At 43.1% G+C, this 14,134-nt stretch overlaps 1 protein-coding gene across 2 annotated transcripts in view; it reads left to right on the plus strand.

Annotated features, from left to right (window-relative positions):
• The window catches only part of IDH3B (isocitrate dehydrogenase (NAD(+)) 3 non-catalytic subunit beta), a 119,102-nt gene that overhangs the window by 82,471 nt on the left and 22,497 nt on the right, over nt 1-14,134 (plus strand). For both annotated transcript variants that reach the window (XM_033954281.1, XM_033954272.1), the window contains exon 11: nt 4,120-4,180. In XM_033954281.1, coding sequence (XP_033810172.1) covers nt 4,120-4,180 — 61 coding nt within the window. The remainder of the gene's footprint in view (nt 1-4,119; nt 4,181-14,134) is intronic.

Genomic DNA, 14,134 nt, shown 5'->3' on the forward strand with positions numbered 1-14,134 from the left:
TTTTTGGTGGAATTCATTATGTTATATGTATAAAATGGAAAGAGTAATAGCAACACAGCGAGGGTATATTAGGAAATTTCAAGATGTGTGGGAGCCATTAACAAAATTTTGTAATGATTAGATGTTACTTATCCCTTAATTCTACAAGTTCATTTTTCAGGGAGGGGGGGAGATTTTAGTATAACATATAAAGTAATTCAAGTACTTGTCATGAAGGGGTGGGAAGGGAGGAAGATAAGATCTTATGATTGGTATTATTGTTGAATATTAAGTGATATTTTCAATGTTTAAATGTGTTTACTTTGTATCACACTTATCTAATATAATAAAACGCTAGACGGGCATGCGCACTCAGATCTGCGTGATCTGAAATCCCTGATCTGTGAGGTCCATGGCTTTGCAGATGTGCGCATGCACGAGTCCCCAGCCTTACTGCTTCCCAGCCGCATTGCTTGCCAGCCGCAACCGTTGGACTGAGTTTCAATGCCAAGAAATGCAAAGTCATGCACCTTGGCAGTCAAAATCCATGCGAGACTTACACCCTAAATGGCGAGATCCTAGCAAGAACTGTTGCAGAATGGGACTTAGGGGTAATCATCAGTGAAGACATGAAGACTGCCAATCAAGTGGAGCGGGCTTCATCTAAGGCTAGGCAGATCATAGGATGTATACGTAGGAGTTTCGTCAGCCGCAAGCCTGAAGTCATTATGCCGTTGTATAGATCCATGATGAGGCCCCATCTGGAATACTGCGTACAATTCTGGAGGCCTCATTACCGCAAGGATGTACTGAGGCTTGAGTCAGTCCAGCGAATGGCCACCCGGATGGTCTCGGGACTCAAGGATCTCCCGTATGAGGAACGGCTGGATAAATTACGGCTATACTCACTCGAACGCAGAGAGAGGGGAGACATGATCGAGACGTTCAAATACCTCACGGGCCTTTTCGAGGTAGAAGAAGATATCTTTTTTTTCAAAGGTCCGACGGCAACAAGAGGACATCCATGGAAAATCAGGGGCGGGAAATTGCACGGCAACACCAGGAAATACTTTTTCACCGAAAGAGTGGTTGATCGCTGGAAAGTGCAAAGTGATGCATGTCGGGAACAAAAATCTCATGCATGAATACAGGATGTCTGGGGCGGTACTTGGAGAGACCTCCCAGGAAAGAGACTTGGAAGTTCTGATCGATAAGTTGATGAAGCTGTCCGCGCAATGTGCAGCGGTGGCGAAAAGAGCAAACAGAAGGCAAGGAATGATAAAGAAGGGGATCATGAACAGGTCGGAGAGGGTTGTCATGCCGCTGAACCGGGCCATGGTGCGCCCTCAACCGGAGTACTGCATCCAGCACTAGTCGCTGTACATGAAGAAAGACATGGTACTACTCGAAAGGGTCCAGAGAAGAGCGACTAAGATGGTTAAGGGGCTGGAGGAGTTGCCATACAGCGAAAGATTAGAGAAACTAGGCCTCTTCTCCCTTGAACAGAGGAGATTGAGAGGGGACATGATCGAAACATTCAAGATAATGAAGGGAATAGACTTAATAGATAAAGGTAGTGAGAACGAGAGGACACGCTCTAAAGTTGAAAAGGGATAGATTTTGTACAAATGTAAGGAAGTTCTTCTTCACCCAGAGAGTGGTAGAAAACTGAACACTCTTCCGGAGTCTGTTATAGGGGAAAAACACCCTCCAGGGATTCAAGACAAAGTTGAACAAGTTCATGCTAAACTGGTGAGAATGGACTCATTTGGAGCACTGGTCTTGACCTAGGGTCCGCCGCGTGAGCGAACTGCTGGGCATGATGGACCACTGGTCTGACCCAGCAGTGGCAATTCTTATGTTTCTTATGTTCAGGTGATCGAGGCAAGCAGCGTGCCTGATTTTAAGAAGAAATGGGATCGTCACGTGGGATCTCTGCACAGAGCTAAATAGGGGAGGGTCATTAGGGTGGGCAGACTAGATGAGCCGCGGCCCTTATCTGCCGTCTTTTTCTATGTTTCTATGACTCCCTGCTCTCCAGATCGCGGTGTACAGACCGGTAGGACACTGGGAGCTAGGGAGAAAGCAAGGGCTCAGTTTTCGTCGTTGTCTTCTCCCCCCCCCCAATCCCCGTTGAGCCTCCCACCCGATTTTCTCTTCTCGCGGTCTGGCCGGCTACCTTAGTCCCTTGCCGCCGCTGCCGCCACCCCTTCCCTTCCCGCGGTCGATAAACCTCTTGGCTCCAGCAGCGGCCGCAGCACTGTAAACACGCTGCTTCGCGACCTCTACTGCCTTGATTTGCTCTTCCGTGTCCCTGATGACATCATCAGATACGCGGCAGAGCAAATCGGGCCACGAAGAGACAGGGAGGAACTGTGAAGAAGGAAGAGGGAGGAAGAGGGAAAGGGGTCTGCTTTGGGGGAGGGGTGTGCTGGGAGGTAGATAGCTTTGCTTGGGGGGAGACAAAATGGGGGGCCATGGAGAGACAGTCAGGGAGGAATTGGAGGGGTAGAGGGAAAGGGGTCTGCTTTAGGGGGGAGGGGTGTGCTGGGAGGCAGACAGCTTTGCTTGGGAGGGGAGACAGAAGGGGGGGCCACGGAGACACTGTCAGGGAGGAATTGGAGGGGTAGAGGGAAAGGGGGCTGCTTCGGGGGGAGGGGTGTGCTGGGAGGCAGATCATTTTGCTTAGGGGGGGAAGACAGAAGGGAGCTACGGAGAGATAGGGAGGAACTGGAGGGGGAGAGGGAAAGGGGGCTGCTTTCTAGCACCCGTTAATGTAACGGGCTTAAAGACTAGTTGTATGTATAAAATGAATAAAGATTTATTTTTTTAAAAAAAATTCACATTACACTACTGCCTAGAGCAAAATTCCTGCACAATTTGTTTGTCTAGAATCCAACTCCACCCCCACCCTGGCCCATTTTTTTATTCTGTTCCAGGCTGCACCTTCACATTAGCATGTTTTGTTTCTCAGGTTAATTGATGTACAGGTCTCGATGTTTCTAGTCCTATTGTTCTAGCCTTGTTGTTTTTTGTGGGCCTGATAGCTAGGGATTTCCAGCTGTGACAATATGAAGGCCTGTTTGTCCTCTGCAAAGTTACTTACCTATAGCAGGTGCTCTCTGAGGACAGTAGGCCAAATATTCTCACATAACCTCCCAGCATCCCTTGTCTCCAGGGCTTGACAAATCTCAGGCACCAGGTGCCTAGAAATTGCATCTTGGTGTCCAGGATTTCATACCCTCAGAATTTTAAAAAATCTTACCGCTGCACTGCCTTGAAACAGCTCCTCTCTCCTGCACAGCGATTAAGCTGTGCATATACTTGAGCCGTTTGGTGCAGGAATTTGGTTTTTTGTGGTTTTCAAGTCCCATGAGATTTCTTGAACCTCCTGCACCACGCAGTTCAAGTATATAAAGAGCCTGATTGCCATGCAGGAGAGAGAAGCAGTTTTAGGCAGCTGTGAATACTGTGAAGGCTGTGAAGCTGTGAAGGCTGGCTGGTGGCACAGGAGAGCCAGGGGGAAGGCTGGAAAGGAGGCACAAGAGAGAGACAGACTGGGAGGAAAGCTGTGGGAAGGGAGCATGAGAGAGAAACTAGAGAGTAGTTAAAAGCATGCTCTTGGGAAGGGAGACTATTGACTTCTGCAATTTATCAGAGGCACATTAAGTAATTGATATATTGAAGTTTCTTTGCCCACAGGCACAAAATGGGAAAAAAGTCAATTTCTAAAGGAGCTACTGCTAATCTGGGAGGGAATTCCAATCCCCTCCCCCAAACTTCACTGGGAACAATGTTGGAAGGGTGAGAAAGGTTTTAGATATTGGCTTCTAAGTTTTGGGCTGACTACTAGATTTAATGAAAATTTGTCGAGGTCTGCTCTAAGCTATGTTATAGGACTGAGAAACCTGTGCTCATGCGTTGGGTGGGAAGGCACTTGCACATGTGAGGTGCAAAGCTGCTTGAAACTTGTACAAATGTCTTGTTAGCAAGCATCTGTGTTAGTATTTTATGTTTTGAGTATTTTTTTCAGTGATAAATAGAGGAATCACAATCTTATAGTTTCCATTGTCTCCTCATCTCCTGCCATATGCATATGTGAAATGAATCTGATTCTGTTCTCCCTCTCTCCATCATCAGCCTGGAATATCACTCCAACATAATTTCTGATGCAGTGAAGAAGGTCGTTAAACTAGGGAAGGTAAGTACTAATCAATCTAACTGTATCTAGTATTTCCCTGAAGAACAAACTTTCATAATTTTCATTTTTCCAGGTACTTTAGTTAGATTGTGAGCCTTCGGGACAGTAAGGGAATTTCTAAGTACCTATTTTACTTATAATTTTAATGCACCCTATTGTCTATTTTTCTGTAAACCGCTTAGAATCCTAACGGAGTTTAACGGTATATAAGAAATAAATTAAATTAAATTAAATTTCAATCCTTTCTCAGCATTATGTTCCCTGTCATGGACATTGTAATTGCTTGAATCCAGTTGGGGTTAACAGATTTTTGCTGAAGGGTTTTTGTTTGGGGGTTTATTTTTTTTTTTTTTGAGGGTTGTTGTTTTTTTTTTTAAAGTGAACTTGGTTCAGCTTCTCTCTTTCACTCTTAAGTTTGGTTCAGGGTTTTTTGTTGTTTAGTTTTCCTTTACATTCAATTTGTGTTTGGTTCTGTGGTGGGTGAGGGATTTAGTCCGAGAATGAGAAAGATCAGTGTTGCATTTTCAATTTCATATTTTCATTAGTGTAGTTGACAGAAGTCTTATAGTGAGTGGCCCTTTGGTTAAAAAAGTCTTTTGTTGGAATGCTACCCTCAGAAAGATTCCTTTGAGAACTGACATCAGTAGTGAGGAAGGTGTTATTGACTAGTGATTTTAGTTCTTGAATAAAATCAGCCGAAGTCAGAGAAAGAATATAATCTCCCCAAATTCCTCCATAATATTTATTTCTAGTGCAACAGACACTCCATTTCTGAATGTGTGGGTAGTCTATTATTTCTCGCAAGAATTATTATAGAGAACTTCATTAGCATTCTTTTGCTTTGCCTGACTTCTGGACTGTCCTCCAATTCCTCAATTGTCTCTCTACAAGTGAGATGGTATGAGCTTGTCTTTTCTGCTCATGTTTCTTTTCATTTAAATTTGGTCTTTTTTGCTAACCATTTGCAAGGCTTTTTGATGCTGTAGAGGATCCATCTTTTGGGACAGCTCTGGCTGTGAAAGAACGCAGACTCTTAAGGTCAAAGGTCTGCTTCCAAGGGGCAGACTGCTTTGCAGTGCACCCTTTGGACAGCCTGCAAGGCTATCAGTTTTGGGGCTCTGGGACCATTTCCTTAAGAGTAAAGTTTGCCCCAGGTTCATCTGAATGGGCTTGAGCACCGGCCAAGTGGCTCCGTGGTGGTTTTTCCAGGATCGTGGCTAACTGCTTTCGTCTCCCTGTTTGCGTGTGCGGGGGCCAATGGAAGATTGAGATCTCCTACCGGTTCGTTAGGCACGAGAGGCAATCAGAAAACACAAAAAGTCCGGATTCCAGGCTTGTTGAGGCAGAAGTTCTTCCTGTCGGCTGTTTGCAACTTCCACACTTGAAGTTTCCAGCACACAGCATGGCACAGTGAGTAACAGGCTGACAGCCGAGAAAACAAAATTGGGGGGTGGGGTGGGGGGTTAGGTTCCCCCACATTTAAAATTGTTCATTTTTAATCCCTCAGCCGTTTTATGGCGCTAAAATTGCTGCCACGGAGGCCATCTTGGATTTTCCGATTTGAGAATAAAAACATCTATCTGCCTCAAAACACATTGCTTTTGCTTAAAAACAGGTATGGTGGATTCTTCGGGCCAGGGTATCTTGGATTTGTGCTAGGTTTGCAGTAGATGGCCATCTGAGGATCGTCTATATTCCACGTGCTGCACTGCATATGAGAGGAGACAGGAGCCGCTGACTTAGCCTCCTCTGGTCCCTCAGGAGATGTTAGTGCCCAGTTGGTCCGAGGCCCAAGGAAAAATTCCAGATATTAACCGGGGAGCAGCGCAAGTGCATCCCCGGCAAAGTGCAGCCATGACACACCAGAAAGGAGCTTATGAGCATCCGAAGGGCCATCTAAACATCCTGGTCAGGGGTTTCCCCCTGAATTCATCAAAAAATCCCTTTACCAAGTAGTATATTGTTTGTTGAGGGAAAAAGCAGAAAGAAATTGCCAACAAATATTCTCTAACCAGTAAAGAATTTGGCAGCTTCTTCACAGAGAAAATAATGAAGCTACAGAAAGGCAATTGCCAAAATAAGTTTCAAGTTTATTAAAATTTGATGAAATGCTAATCATAAATTCTAAGTCAAAACAAAATGTGCAGGGGTAACTCTTACACAATAAGGTTACTATTGAGTGACTAAAGAAATCGGTAGCACAAAAAATGTGGTGACTTTATTTTTTGTGCTAATCATAAATTCTAAGCATTTTAACAATTAAAAAGGGGAACAATTAACATACATAAAAACAAGAGGAGAGTGGGAGAAACAATTTAAAAAGAAAAGAGTACAATTAAGGTTAAAGACAAAAGAGCAGTGAGGGAAATCATATTAAAAGTTGAATGGGATCAATAAAGATATCGGCTAGGTTAGATCCAGCGATCATTTAGCATTCAAATGCATCTTTAAAGAGGAAACATTTGAGATTTCCCTTAAATTTATCTAAATTTTGTTCAGCCCAAATATGTAAAGGTAACAAGTTCCAGATTGTAGGGGCTGTGGTTGCAAAAGAAGAAGTCCTACGAGTACTAATGATTTTTAAAGATGGAACATAAAGAAGGTACTGAGAATAATAATAATAACAGTTAATATACAGCAGGACCATGAAGTTCTATGCGGTTTACAATGATTAAAAATGCTACAAATTGAGTAGAACTAACAAAGTTAGTTAGAGATTAGTGACTAACAGTTCTAGAAATCAATTGTTGTGGGAGAGATTGTGCAGTTCAGCTACCTAAGTAGAACATAAGAAGTTGCCTCCGCCAAGGCAGACCAGAGGTCCATCTCGCCCAGTGGTCCCTGACTATTTCTATAACTTACCTCAACTCCTATCCCTATAACCTACCTCTACTCCTATCTGTACCCCTCAATCCCTTTGTCCTCTAGGAACCTATCCAAACCTTCTTTGAAGCCCTGTAACGTGCTCCTGCCTATCACAGCCTCCGGAAGCGCATTCCATGTATCCACCACCCTCTGGGTGAAAAAGAACTTCCTAGTGTTTGTTCTAAACTTGTCCCCTTTCAATTTCTCCAAGTGCCCCCTTGTACTTGTGGTTCCCCATAATTTGAAAAATCTGTCCCTGTCCACTTTTTCTATGCCCTTCAGGATCTTGAAGGTTTCTATCATGTCTCCTCTAAGTCTCCGCTTCTTCAGGGAGAACAGCCCCAGCTTTTTCAGTCTGTCAGTATATGAGAGGTTTTCCATATCCTTTATTAGCTTAGTTGCTCTTCTTTGGACTCCCTCAAGTGCTGCCATGTCCTTCTTGAGGTACGGCGACCAGTACTGGACATAGTACTCCAGATGCGGGCGCACCATTGCACGATACAGTGGCAGGATGACTTCCTTCGTCCTGGTCGTGATACCCTTCTTAATGATACCCAACATTTTGTTTGCTTGCCTTGAGGCTGTGGTGCACTGTGCCGACGCCTTCAATGTTGTGTCTACCATCACTCCCAGGTCTCTTTCAAGGTTATTTACCCCTAGCAGTGATCCCCCCCATTTTGTAAGTGAACATCGGGTTCTTTTTCCCTACATGCATGACCTTGCATTTCCCTATGTTGAAGCTCATTTGCCACTTTTTGGCCCACTCTTCCAGTGTCGTCAGATCCTTTTGGAGATCTTCGCAGTCTTCCGTGGTTTTAATCCTGCTGTATAGTTTGGTGTCATCCGCAAATTTAATGACCTCACATTTGGTTCCCACCTCCAGGTCGTTAATAAATATATTGAACAGGAGCGGTCCCAGCACCGACTCCTGCGGAACTCCGCTCGTGTCCCATTGCCAGTCTGAGTAATGGCCCTTTACTCCAACCCTCTGTTTCCTGTCTGCCAGCCAGTTTTTGATCCATCAGTGGACCTCCCCTTGCACCCCGTGGTTCCATAACTTCTTAAGCAATCTTTCATGTGGTACCTTGTCGAAGGCTTTTTGGAAATCAAGGTAAATGATGTTTATGGATTCCCCTTTATCCATCTGACTGTTTACCCCCTCAAAGAAGTACAATAAGTTTGTGAGGCATGACCTACCCTTGCAGAAGCCAAGCTGACTCGACTTTAGCTGTCCATTGTTTTCGATGTGCTCACAGATGCTGTCCTTAATCAGCGCTTCCATCATCTTTCCTGGGACCGAGGTCAAGCTCACCGGCCTGTAGTTTTCTGGGTCACCCCTTGAACCCTTCTTGAAGATGGGCGTGACATTTGCTATTTTCCAGTCCTCCAGAATCTCTCCAGTTTTTAAGGATAAGTTGCATATTTGTCGAAGTGGCTCTGCTATTTCGTTCCTTAGTTCCTTGAGTACCCTTGGGTGAATGCCGTCCGGACCTGGCGATTTGTCGCTCTTTAGCCTGTCTATCTGCCTGAGGACATCCACTTGGCTCACCTCTAGTTAGACCAACTTATCATCCTGATCTCCATTTACGATCTCTTCGGGTTCCGGAATGTTGGTTGTGTCTTCCCTTGTGAAGACTGACGTGAAGAACTCATTTAACTTGTCAGCTATCTCTTTTACCACTCCTTTTCTGTCTCCATCATCCAAGGGTCCCACTTCCTACCTTGCTGGTTGCTTCCCCTTAACGTACCTGAAGAATGATTTGAAGTTTGTTGCTTCCCCCGCTAGTCTCTCTTCATATTCTCTTTTTGCTTTCCTAACCACTCGGTGACACTCCCTTTGGTGTTCCTTGTGCTCCTTTTGGTTGTCCTTTGTTTGGTCCTTTTTCCATTTTTTGAACGATGCTTTCTTGTCACTTATCGCTTTTTTCACTGCATTTGTTATCCACACTGGGTTTTTTGTTCTATTTTTTTTGCACCCTTTCCTGAACTTGGGGACGCACAGGTTCTGTGCTTCGTGCACCATGCCCTTGAGTAGGGTCCAGGCTTTTTCTACGGACTCCATCTTCCTTGTGTTGCTGTTGAGTTTCTTTCCCACCATTTTCCTCATGGCATCATAATTCCCTTTTTTGAAGTTGAGTGCTGTCGTTATGGTTCTTTTCACCTTTGATGATCCAATTTCTAACTTGCACTGGATCGTGTTGTGATCGCTGTTTCCTAGTGGGGCTACTACCGCCACCTCCTTTGCGGGTCCCCCTAGTCCGTTGAAGATTAAGTCAAGAGTGGCATCTCCCCGTGTTGGTTCCGTGACTAGCTGTTCCATGAAACAGTCCCTCGTGGCCTCCAGGAATTTGGTCTCCCTCGTGCAGTTTGAGTGCCCGATACTCCAGTCTATCCCAGGGTAGTTGAAGTCCCCCATCACCACCACACGTCCACTATTGCATACCTGCCTCAGTTCAGCCTCCAGGTCCTGGTCAATTTCTTCCGATTGTCCAGGTGGGCGATAGTACAGACCCAATTTAATGTCTGCTCCAGTTCCTCCCGGTAGCTTAACCCATAGTGATTCCAAGCCTTCAGATTCTTAAGGTTCTTGAAGGATCATGAGGAATGAGAAGCTTATGAATGAAGGCAGGTTCTTTGGTGTATAGGATTTTAAAGGAAATTAAAGCAATTTTATATGTAATTTGATGAGGAATTGAAAATCAGTGTGCACTCTTTAGCAGGGGGTAACGTGATCAAATTTCTTCTTGTTCATGATAATTTTTATGGCAGTGTTTTGTTTTAATTGTAGACATTTGACAGATACCTTTATATAATGAATTACTGTAATCGAGATTGGAAATAACAAGGGAGTGAATTAGGATGTTAAGAGACTGGGGGTCAAGAATGTTTGCTAAGGATCTGATCATTCTGAGCTTGAAAAAACAGTTCTTAACAACTGCACTAATCTGAAGGAGGGGACAATTTACTTTCGATCATCTGCGTAAGCGGTAAGACCGATGATTGGCATAAAGTTAGTAAAGGGGCCAGGTAGATATTGAAGAGTAGAGGGGAGAATATTGATCCTTGTGGGATGCCAAAATTATTTTGGAAAACCGTTGATGTGTTATTGAAGGATACTACGGAGGTACGATTTGAAAAATAAGAAGAGAACCAGTGAAGAATTTGCTCAGAAATTCCAACTGCGGCAAGTCTTTGGAGAAGTAATGAGTGATCTATCGTGTCACAAGCGGCTGAGAGATCTAAAACAAGAATGGCAGATTTGTGCTGGTCCAGAAAGTATTGTATAGAGGTGGTTAGACCTAGTAATACATGTTCTGTTGAATGATTTTTGCAAAAACTGGTTTGATTGGGGTGAAGAGCTTGAGTTTTGTCAAAGAAATCGGATATTTGGTTAAATACTATTTTTTAGTTAATTTTGAAAGGAATGGAAGATTTGAGCTTGGCCTATAGTTGGAGCAGTCCAAGATATTTTATTATTTTGATTATAGGATGGATTAAGGAGTGTTTCCAGGCTGATGGCATTACTGCTGTGGTAAAACTTTTGTTAATTTAATTTAAGTATGAATGGACCAAAAATGGAAAAATAATGCTTTAAGATAAATGGTGGGATGGAATCAGAATTTGAGCCTTTCGAATTTAGAGATTGCATAATGCACTGAATGTCATTTAAAGAAGGAAGATTGAAATTTGAGCATGTAACAGAATATTTAATAAGGTTGTTTTGGTTGAAGTAAAGGATAAGATCCAGTAGAAGCTACTGGTGAATGTCTTTATGTACTTAGAGAAGTTGGCCCCTAAACACTTGGTCCAGAGCATCTTGCCGCATGAATCAACTCGACTGCTCCGCTCAATTGAGCATTGTGATCTGCCTGTAGCATCTTTTAGGGAGTTAAGGCTTTCCTCTTCCAGAAACAGTGTCTTTCACTGTATCGATCCCTGGGAGTGGAACAGGAGTTAAGGCTTTCCTCTTCCAGAAACAGTGTCTTTCACTGCATCGATCCCTGGGAGTGGAACAATCTTCCAAGATACATTCGCCAGCAGCAAAATATTCAGAACTTTAGGAGACTGCTGAAAAGACATCTGTAAAATGAAATATAGGGTCTGAGTTTGGCTGAGGGAGAAGGAGTGATGACTCTTGAGTGCTGGTCACGGAGATGTTCGATAGTCTGGTTTGTTTTATTTGATTTATTGATGTCTGTTAATGAGGCATCTTGTATGACTTATGGAATTTTATATTTTGATGTATGTGTGGGTTTGGCCAGTTTTGGCCTAAATGATATTTGTCATTGATGCGACGCGTATGTTTTATGTAATTTGATTTGATATGTAATTGATATGTTTTATGTAATTTGTTATAGTGTGTCTCTGAAGTGTTTTGTATGATAAATGTAAATTTTTTTATTTTGTATGTTAATGTGTAACTTGCCCAGGATAAGGGCGGGTGAGAAATAAACAAAAAAATAAGTGGTTTGTAGTATTCTCATCTGGATAATGGATGTTTTGAGATTTACTTTTTTATTGAATTCGTTATGATTTGGATTTTTGCTTGAAAAAATTTTGCTAAGTTTTGGGCTGTGGGAGAGGAATTGTTTGTGGGAAATAAGTGAACAGAGAGAGTGAGGGGCAGCTGAGTGAGTGCATAAATATGATGTTTGAAGCTTACATGATTAACAAGGGCTGCATGGAAACCTCGGAGATTGCAGCCTTGCTAGTGCTAGGGGTCCTCCCTACCCCAGAGCACAATGCCCCAGCAACAGTGCCATTCGCAAGATGGGGCAGTTCAGTCTAAGGATGACTGGGATGAAATGGGCTCTATCTCAATACCTTTACTCTCCCAGTCCGGGTCCTCTATAGCAGGCGATGCTGCTTCGTCTCTAGGGAGATTCTGATCTGGTAGAGGCCCCTGATCTCGGGAAGGATCCGAATGTGCACAAGCTGTTTAAGCCCTCAGGGCTTTTGAAGGTGATCACGGAATTCCTGTGGGAATTAAAGATAAAGACTCCACAGTCCTCTGCTACACAGTTCTTGCTTATGAGTAGCACAAAGACATAGACCTCCTGTTTCCCTATCATCAAGACATTATCAAAATGCTCACAGACCATTGGGAGGTCCCAGAGGGGTTTCTTCGGATGGCCAAAGCCATGGTGAAGCACTATCCGATGGAAGCGAAATTTAATCAGCTTTTTGTTCCTCTGAAAGTGTATTCACTGGTGGTGCAGGTTACAAAGTATGTCTCCCTTCCCAGTGAAGGAGGCGTGGTATTAAAAGCTGCCCAGGACTGCAGGCTGGATTTTGTTCATAAGAAGCTTTTTGAGACAGCAGCCTCGTGTTTGAAAGTAGGTGCCTCAGTGTCTTTTGTCACCCGGGCTTGTCACTCCAAGTTGTGCCACAATCCAAAGACTATTGTTCTCCAGTTTTTAATGTCTGGTATTAATTATGTAGCTGATGCTCCGCATGACCTTTTCAGAGTCGTGAGCAAAATTTCTGCTTATTCTCTTTCCACCTGTAGGATGCTATGGATCAGACAGTGGTCAGGGGATTCCTCTAAGGCGACCTAAAGTAAATTACCATTTAAGGAACATTTACTTTTTGGGAAAGGTCTAGAGATGATCTTATGACTCTAGTAGCATCAGACAGGCCAAGGTGACCATTATATGCATATCTGGTCCGTCTGCACTCAAGTTGGTGACTTGTTTGTTTTTTTTCACCTTGTTATGTATTGCAAATGATTACGTTTGTTTATCTGTTATATGTTTAATGATATGAGGAAAAAAAAGACATGTCTCTTGGGGAGTGTCACGATACCCCACCCTATTCTGTTTCCTCTCCAGGGCTTGACAACTGTTTTGATACGAACTGAGGAATTGGAGGACTGCCCAGAAGGATGGAAGGAGGCGCAAAAGAATGCTCAAAAGGAGCATGCACCCTTTAGAGTACCTTCAGGCCTAATGCCCATGCCTAAGTTGTGCATGGATTAGGTATATTCTATAACAGTGCGCTTAACTTTTAGGAACGTCTACAATCCACTCATGCTCATCCCATGGCCATGTCCCCTTTTGAGATTCCCACACTAGAACTGATGGGTACCACTTTATAGAATATGCCAACCAGGTTGTGTGCGCAACTTCTAATTAGTGCCAATTAACATTTTATGAAGTCTGAAGTGGCAATTATTGGTGCCAATTGATCTTATTAAACAATTAAGTTGTGCGCACAAATTGACTGTGTGCATTGATTGCATGCATAACCTATGGTGCTATATATATATATATATATATATATATATATACACAGAATTTGGGGGTTAGTCCAGTTAAAAAAAAAATAAAAAATTTATATAATCTTTTTTTTCATTTTGTTTCATTCATTTATTAATGGACTAACAGCAATTGCACTACTTTATCATGGATGGTAGAATTATCAGGAAAGGAATGGAAAACAAAAATGAGAATATTATAATGCCTTTGTGTCACTCCATGGTGTGACTGCACCTCAAATACTTTGTGCAATTATGGTCACTGCATCTCAAGAAAGATGTAGCTGAATTAGAAAAGGTACAGAGAAAGGCGATGATAATGTCTTCATGTCCCTGCTGCCCCTTGAGTTTGTGTCCTCTTGATGGATACAAATTCAAGAAGCAAAATACCTATCTAGCTCTCTTTCAGAGACTGCGTTCTTCTGGAAAAGAAAACACTGCGTACATTGGACTTCAAAAGAACTCTTGGTCATTGTGGGTTTAAACCCACGCTGCTCCTTGTGACCCTAGGCAAGTCACTTAATCCCCCCCCATTGCCCCAGGTATTTCTAGATTGTGAGCCCGCCAGGACAGAGAGGAAAAACTGCTTGAGTACCTGAATAAATGCATGTAAACCGTTCTTAGCTCCCCTGGGAGAATGGTATAGAAAATTGAATAAATAAATAAAATAAAAAAAATCTCTCACAACTTTTCATTTCATATAATTCAAACCAGCTAGACATTACTGTTGCCAGGAGATCCCTTTCTAGTTGGTTTAGGTTATTCATTTGGTTTATGAGCAAGCGGGACTAGCTCTAAGACAAATTAAAAGTGCACTAAATAAAAGCAATATA

Source organism: Geotrypetes seraphini, chromosome 1 (genome assembly GCF_902459505.1).
Source record: "Geotrypetes seraphini chromosome 1, aGeoSer1.1, whole genome shotgun sequence".
Classification (NCBI taxonomy): Eukaryota; Metazoa; Chordata; class Amphibia; order Gymnophiona; family Dermophiidae; genus Geotrypetes; species Geotrypetes seraphini.